The sequence below is a fragment of the Carya illinoinensis genome, chromosome 12 (genome assembly GCF_018687715.1).
Source record: "Carya illinoinensis cultivar Pawnee chromosome 12, C.illinoinensisPawnee_v1, whole genome shotgun sequence".
In the NCBI taxonomy this organism is placed as follows: Eukaryota; Viridiplantae; Streptophyta; class Magnoliopsida; order Fagales; family Juglandaceae; genus Carya; species Carya illinoinensis.
This window is the reverse complement of record NC_056763.1, coordinates 1,074,423-1,082,338: the sequence shown is the minus strand read 5'-3', so window position 1 is coordinate 1,082,338 and position 7,916 is coordinate 1,074,423. Positions and strand designations below refer to the sequence as shown.

General features: G+C 34.9%; 1 protein-coding gene across 3 annotated transcripts; it reads right to left on the bottom strand.

Moving 5' to 3' along the window:
- Nucleotides 1–2,590: 2,590 nt before the first annotated feature.
- LOC122290227 (transcription factor bHLH137-like) lies at nt 2,591–5,440 on the bottom strand. Of its 3 annotated transcripts, XM_043097822.1 has the most exons (8): nt 4,762–5,437; nt 4,328–4,567; nt 4,130–4,195; nt 3,953–4,021; nt 3,777–3,842; nt 3,486–3,659; nt 3,114–3,241; nt 2,591–2,947 (listed from the first exon to the last, which is right to left on the bottom strand). In XM_043097822.1, exons 1-7 carry the CDS (start codon nt 5,143–5,145, stop codon nt 3,149–3,151), a joined length of 1,092 nt encoding a protein of 363 aa, XP_042953756.1. In that variant the 5' UTR covers nt 5,146–5,437; the 3' UTR covers nt 2,591–2,947; nt 3,114–3,148. The 3 variants fall into 3 exon arrangements, with proteins under 3 accessions (XP_042953756.1, XP_042953755.1, XP_042953757.1); XM_043097821.1 differs by lacking the exon at nt 3,114–3,241 and having other exon boundaries at nt 4,762–5,440; XM_043097823.1 differs by lacking the exon at nt 3,114–3,241 and having other exon boundaries at nt 4,391–4,567; nt 4,762–5,434.
- Between the last annotated feature and the right edge of the window lie 2,476 nt (nt 5,441–7,916).

Genomic DNA, 7,916 nt, shown 5'->3' with positions numbered 1-7,916 from the left:
AAATTTGAAAAAGTTATAATGATTAGATAAAAATGTTAATTTGAAATTGAAAAGTATTTGTATTTATAGTATTTGGACATGAAGATAAGATGTGATGTGATAAGATGAGATAAAATGAAAGGCTTTTGTTATCCAAATCAGGCAACTCCCGTTTGATTTTATAGATGGTCTCAATCCATCTCATTCCATCTCTATAATCAAATAAAAACAATTTTCAATTTCAAATTTTTAAATTTTTAAAATTTTCATCTAATCATAACAACTTTTCTAAACTTATAAACAAAATACAAAAAATAATTCAAATTTTTTCAAATTTCAAAACCAAAATAATAATCTAACAATATTTTAATTTCATAATATTTTAAGGAAAATGATAAAATGACTACCAAATATAGGGGTGTACAAGAAACCGACAAACCGGTCGTGACCGACACAAACCGGTCGCCGGAGTCAAGAACCGGCCCGAACCGCTAGGGAACCGGTCGGCAGGCAGCAGAAATTTAAGAAAACTGACGTTCATCAGTTTGGTCACAGTTTATGGCCGGCTCAAACCCCTGACCCGGTCGACCACATATACATATATTTTTCTTTTAATTTATAGCTATATAAAACGACGCCGTTCCACTTAAAACTTAAGTGGAACGGCGTCGTTTGATGCTTTTAGTAGTGATTAAAACACATATAAATGACACCATTTGTATTAAAGCAAACAGCGTCGTTTTATCTATGAGAAACAAAAAAAAAAAAAAATTAAGTAGAACGACGTCGTTGGATTTAGAACCTAACCAAATATACCCAACAAATGTGCCCACTTATATTTTTTAATTTTTTAAATTTTTTCTTAATGGTTAAGAAAGTGACTATTAATAAATTTATATTTTTTTATTTAACTTTTTCTCTCTCATTTTTCAAAACTGCATAAATATCTTAACTCAAACTATTTAACTACGATTCACAAATTATCTCATTACTACTTATAAATTTCTAATCTGATCTCATTTCATATGTGTAACCAAACGAGGTCTTAGAACACTCACATGAATATATTATGAAAAATGCATAATGATGGATACAATTCACTAATGCACAAATTCTTGTATTAGTTTCTCTCTCTTCTTTTATTTTGCTTTTCAGTATGTATTCTTCTATTTCTTTCTTTTTTTATTTTTCTATTGAAGTAAGTCTTCATACTTGAAATAAATTTTTCATTACCCGGCTGTAATCACCTAGGAAGCTCTTGAAGGTGGGGAAGGAAGGTACATGTCACCCTGGCCTCCCCCTCCCCCAAACGACACTTAGTTTCAGAGAACTTGTGCCGACATCTAGGCGAAAAATGCAGGGAGCGCTTGATCTCTTAACAATAAGTAAGGATGGGTTTGACGGAGTGCACCTGCTATAAGCAAAAGGGACAGGAAGTCACGTTGTATTTATTGCACTACTCTAGGAGGCCACGCTGCATTCAAGGACTCTGACCAAGGGAACAATTGAGATAACATGTATGATGTATCCCTGACACAAGGTATAGGCACTTAACTCCCAAAAATCAGGTATAAAAGCTAGTACCCAGGTATGAAAAACTCTCTCTAAACTCTCTAATCATTCGTATAAACTATTAAAATGATACTGACTTAAGAATCAGAGCTTGCACAAAGGCTCTCTTCTCTTTGTATGTTTTCTATATATATATTTATACGTAGGTCCAAGACTGAAAAACTAAATTAGTAGAGCTTGGATCAAAGATATGCAAAATACGACGTCATCAGTTAAAGTAAACAGTATATTGAAATATCAATAATATGTCAGGGTATAATGCAAAAATTCAAAGATTACACGACATTAAAATTTCTTGTCGGTACGTAGTGTGAAAGGACAAATATACTGTTTAAATAATAATGATAATATTTAATTGATATGAGAAATAGTAGATAATGAGATGTATTATATATATGTACATTGACCAGTTGAAATTTATTAAAATAAATCATGTAGATTTTTATTAACTATTTTAGATACAAAATATTGCTCTTACAATACGGTTTTTAATCAAACTAAGTGGCAAATCAGCATTGGTTCAAATAAGATACATTAATGGTTGAGTAGTTATAAATATATATATATATATAGTTATCAATCTAAATAAAAAATAATAATCTGAATATATTTTTTATTAAAAAAAAAGTAATAGATCGATCTATGATTTATCCTTCGTACCGATTGCAAATACTTTCAACATGGTCGGCATCCATTACTTCAAAGCTGTTGAACCTGTGCAAGAGATGGGACTTGACACTGCCAGGTAAACTTTGAACTTTCTTGCTTGACCAGATATATAAAAAAGAAAAGAAACATGAGTTACGCTGACGCGTGAAGTCATGCGTCGGCAAGAATGGAGTGAGGTGAAACACATTTTGTAAAACTGAGGTTAGGAAATTAGTTGATGTCTCACTTTTCAGACGACATCGGCCTCGATAGGGGCGGCTTTGTAAGTTTGTAAGTTATTTATAATATAGTTATTACGTTAACCACAACGATCTTGTGGATTAGAGTTAATGGTGGTATAGCTATATATTTAGAATTGTCAGATTAACCATGCATTCAAATTGCTATTATTATATAAACTTTATATGCCTCCACCAATACACGTAAAAGCCAGCTAAACCGACTAATGCCTAACAAGTCATGCCAATAACGGCAACAGCAAGCTCTTTATTGTTAATAGAAGAGAAAAAGGGAATAGTAAAAATAATCGTAATAACAGAATTACTATTAAGCATTGATTTTGTTTGCATCACTTGGGTAGTCAAGATAGCTATATTTATATAGGAACAAGGATCTGTTTGGTCAGTTATATATGTCCTGCATGCATGCTCCTCATCCATTGATTTTGCTGCCCTTTATTCATCTTCAGACAACTTTTTTTAGCTAGGCTCCCCCGTTGGAACTGGTGCTGAAAAGATAAAAAAAAATACAAACAGAGCAGAAGTCAAGATGTAGAAACTGCAAGTACAAGTTAATAAAATGCTCATCGATCTGTACATATTATATGGCTTTTATTTTCTTTGTTTATATATATATCTATATATATATATATGAAACAGGACTTGAGGGCTAACCCATGTTTGTAGGGCAGTTGACGTTGTATTTTACTCTATTGGAAGAAACACAAGTTGTTGCCGAACTCAGGGGGAATAAGAAAGTTTTGTCTTTGGTCTTCTAGCTCACAAAATATGCAAGCAATATCCTGAAAATGGTATGTTTGACACAGTTAGAAAGGGAAGAAAAAATAGGCCGGGTTTTCCTAATTGATTTAAATAAACACAGTATACATTATATATTATTTATATATAGTTGCTTGTGAAGATTCCGGACAAGAACAGGGTCATTTGATGTCGTCAGATATTAGAAGTACACGGAAAAAAAAAATAATGGAAAAAAATATGATAATGAACAGTAAAAACATTAATGAGGATGCCCTATTTTTTAACCTGCGAGAATGCATTGGCATTGGGTGAAGCAGTGTCCACAATGGGATGGTAATTATTAGCTGTTGTAAAGGCAGTGGTGGTCGTTGTATGAGCAAAACCTGTAGGCTCGGTACCCATGGAACTGCAATGTACTGTTGCAGCAGGTGACAGTGGAGATGCCTTGCTTGTCAATCTCTGAATACAAATTTCAACTCAGAGACGGAGAATTGCATCATCTTGATAAAATTAAGATGAAGAAAGAATATGAAATTAAAGCTAGATTATATTTTCTCTTCTATATATTATATATACCTCTGGCTCCATTAATCCAAAGACATACGGCATGGAATTCACTGAAGTTAACTTCATCGAAAGGAACTGTCAAATCACCAAAAATAAATGAGGATCAATTGTTACATTAATCATTGGTTACTTTTCTTTTAACAATGTATTAGTAACTCATAAGAAACTGGGTTTGATATCATTACCTCCACTTGATTTTGTAGGGACTGAACATAATTGATTATCTCATCCAACATCAGGGCCTTCCCAGTTACCTGTTTTTCGACCAGACCACATGAAGTTGTCAGAAAAAATATTTCTCATGTTGTGAGAAGGGAGAACTTTTTCCAAGAAAAGACAAAATGTAGAACGGAATCCACCACCTTGTCACAGCCCGGAACAAGTCCTTGTAAGATCTTCATTCTCTCACTTATTTTCTCTCTTCTTACCTGAAGCCATTAATCAACAGAAAAGATTTACGAAGAGACACGTAGAAGTGGTCATAACAAATATCATGATCATTTTGGGTAGGCCTATTGTATAATATATGACGAAGGCACCAAACTTTGGTCTATTGTAACCTTTCTGCAATGATAAGAGACCCTGGGATCCAATCCATGGGGAGTTTTAAGAATGAATTGTACCCTTTCTGCAAGGCTGTGGCTATCTGTTGCCTGACCCCTCCTTGCTCTTACATGGACGTAACCTGTTGGAGGCTCTTTAGCAACTTTCTTCTGTTCTTTTTCAGCTTTAGGCTTCTCTTTTTCTGTCTGGGTGCCCTTACATTTCTTTTGTTTCTTGGTCTTCCCTTCTGTTAAGTCCTAATGAATTCAGTACATGAACAACGATCAAAATCCGTTAATTTTGACAAGCTAAATTAGAACCAAAGTTCAAAATGTTGGCCCTCAAATAACAGCCACATGCACTATAAATTTAACTTATTATCATCATTCTGTTATGAGTAACCTGAGTTTCTGTTTCATTAAATCAAACTCAATTTCGGAGCGTGGACTACCTTTGGTTGAGCACAGTTCAAGGAAGCCCCATTTCTGTTACTCCTCTTCTTCACCATGGGAGTCACCTTCTGAGTAACCTGATCACCACTATCAAGCTTATCCACCACTGTTGATGATTCTGTACTGATCTGCTTTTTGGTCAGAGAAGCCTCATTGTCACTAAAATAAGCACCCTTTGAGCTATGCTCAAGAAAGCTACTTTGATAAACTCCAAAATCAGCAGGAATCTCTTGGATAGATTCATGTGGGTAAAATTGAGAGAAACCGTTGGGGTTGATATTTTCTTCCACAAAGCTAGACATGATCTTAATAGGGCTGCTTGGCAAGAAAAGTGAATTCTCAAGAAGAAAAGGCAGGTGGTGTTCGTATGAAAAGGCTGCCATTTAAGAGCTTTGGAATTGGAAATGAATGTAATAAAGTGATTGAAGGAAAAGCTGGGCTGATGATAGTCGAAGGCAGTCAGAATTGGCAGTCGAGAAAAGTGAGTCTTGAGTCCGTGACAAACTACGAGGCAAGGTTTATATAATATAAATTAAGACCGGGATAGAGGAAAAGCACAGAGACACCAATGCTGAAGTCTTTGGTAACTCATAAGTCATTCCCATGCAGAGTTTCTGCTTTTGTAGATTTGACTGGTCCTATCTCAGCAATTCTCTCTCTCTCTCTCTCTCTCAAACGAGCCACCTAAGAAAATAAGAACAAACAAAACAAGCACAGCATGAAAGAAATTGATTTGGTAGGGAGGAGTTGCAAATTCTGATTTACAAAAAGAGTTCAAAACTAAATTCTTGTAGAAGATGGGTAAAGAAATTAGTCTCAAATAAATCTGCTTTTGTTTTCTTTTTTCGATCACTTTACACGGTTATTTATTTCTTTAGGACGTTTGTTAGGTACCTCACTCCTTTCTTAAGTATCATATTTTTAATATAACGAATTAAAGCTTACTTAGAAAAAAAAAAGAAAAAAAAAAGGCAAAGAATAGAAGTGTTGGTTATTTACTCTCTATTAAAGTTGCCCTAAGGCGTCGTGTCAATGTACGATCCGGTAAAGCTCCCCATTCACAGGATAACTAGTAGGGCTACTTAGTCCATTTTAATTTTAAAAATATCTCATCTCATTATTTTATTTAATTATTATAATTTTTTTAAAATTTTTATATAAAATATAATAAATAATTTAATTTTTTAAAATTTTAAAATAATAATAATATTTTAAAATTATATTTTAATAATATTTTATTTAACAATTATTTTTTATTTAAATCTATTTCATCTTATCTAATTTTTTAATCTAAATTTGCAGTGTAAAAGATAAACAGGTGTCAGAAGACGCGTGGAGTTTGCACTTTGCATTTACCTCACTTAATTAAGTGGAAGGTTCTAATTTATTGATCAAATAAAGGTCACCGTCGGCGCAGAGAGAGAGAGAGAGAGAGAGAGAGGATGAGAAGAGTAGGGGTGGGGGGGCGCCTGGGAACAACCATCGTCTCCCCTGTTCTACTTTTTGCTGCCATTCAATGAGTGATTAAATTAAGAAAAGATAAAATAAATGTTTGGATACATTAACAAAAATGCCCCCATTTTCGATTGATAGTTGATTGTTATTTGAGAAGTTTGGAAATTTGTTTGAGATTAAATTTTGGGAAATGAAAGTAATGGTCAGGTAATAATTAGTTAAAAAATATTATATTTAAATAATATTTAGAAATAAAATTACAAAAAAAAAAAAAAAAGAGAGAACAGAAATGTTAAAAAATTTTAAAAACACTGTGATGCCCCCAAATCCCTACACACGGATACGGAAAAATCGAGACGTCTAGATGATGACATCACGAGTCACCACCCTATCGACGTGTGCCAAGTATGTGGATAAGCAACGAAAGTGCACAAGAAACACGCAGCGAAAATCAAAATCAATAACTAAGTACTAGAATTTTTCTTAATTTAAATACAAAACTGTTCAAAACATACATAATAAAATATTACAAAACATAAATATTATATCAAAGCCAAGAAGAAAACATAAACTCCACTCAGAACTCCGACGGAGCTGCATCCCCGGGCTCAGCCTCCTCCTCTTCCTCGAACTTTGCACCAAAATCTACGGAACCAAAAATGGTACCGCAGGTAAGTAAAGTCCAAATACCACTAGATAAAAATATATAAAATTCAAATAATATGCATGAAAGAAAAAACCAATGCACATGCGCCATAAAAACTATAATTTTTTCCACGCACGCCAAAAACTCATTTGGCCCAAAAACATAACCTTTAAAACCAAGCCTCGCCATTATCGCAGATAATAGCCCAAACCATCATTTTTCCAGCAAATAGATCAGAAGTCTCGAAAACCAAACCTCGCCATTTTTCCAGAAAATGACCCATATCCGAAAACCATAAAAACAATCCGATTATGCATGCACCATGATCTCCCCTATGGATCATCCGCACACCCTGACTCTATGCCACACCCCAGGTAACGACTACGCGTGTGACACCTAAACGAGCGATGCCCAGACTCGCACCCCGCGCATACCTAGCCAGGCCATCCTCTAGTCCCCTCCACTCTAGGGACCACGGAGTCGACACGACAGCGTTACCGTATCGTGCGATCCGGTCGTCGCTCTGCGACAACTCAGGGGATGTCACTCAGTATTATCCACTCCCGAGTGATCAGAGGAGCTCCACCGAGATAATAAGTCATCCCGGCTTGGGCTCGTGAGACACACGCACCCAAAAACTATTTACACCAATAAAACGAGATTTTCTCAAATAAAATAAAATGCATAAATACACAATATGCAACTCACGCCTTATGGCTCAAAAAAAAACAAGCAATCACAAACAACCAGAACCAAGCACTCCGTCCTCAAACCATCCGACCCCCGAACTCTTCAGACTCAGTCTGAAATTAGCCAACCAACAGATAAATATTTATTGTAAGAGCAGAATATATTTAAATCTAAAAGTAGAGTTTGGAAAATACTTACAGTGTTAAATGGTATTTTTAGAAAGCTCGCGGCGTTGCAAACGGCGGAAGGAAATCAACGTAACAGTGAAATTTCACTGTGGCCGTGGGTTGTAAAATACCCACTTTTGAACGGAGACAAACCAAGGCTAAGGATTGATGGGGAATGGTCCAAGGATGTTTATGA

Coding starts and splice junctions, on each gene's coding strand:
- LOC122290227 (XM_043097821.1), bottom strand. CDS start 5,145: ATGGCAGCCTTTTCATACGAACACCACCTGCCTTTTCTTCTTGAGAAT. Junction 4,022..4,129: donor TTGTTCCGGGCTGTGACAAG/GTGGTGGATTCC, acceptor GTCGAAAAACAG/GTAACTGGGAAGGCCCTGAT. Junction 2,948..3,485: donor ATGCCAATGCATTCTCGCAG/GTTAAAAAATAG, acceptor TTATCTTTTCAG/CACCAGTTCCAACGGGGGAG.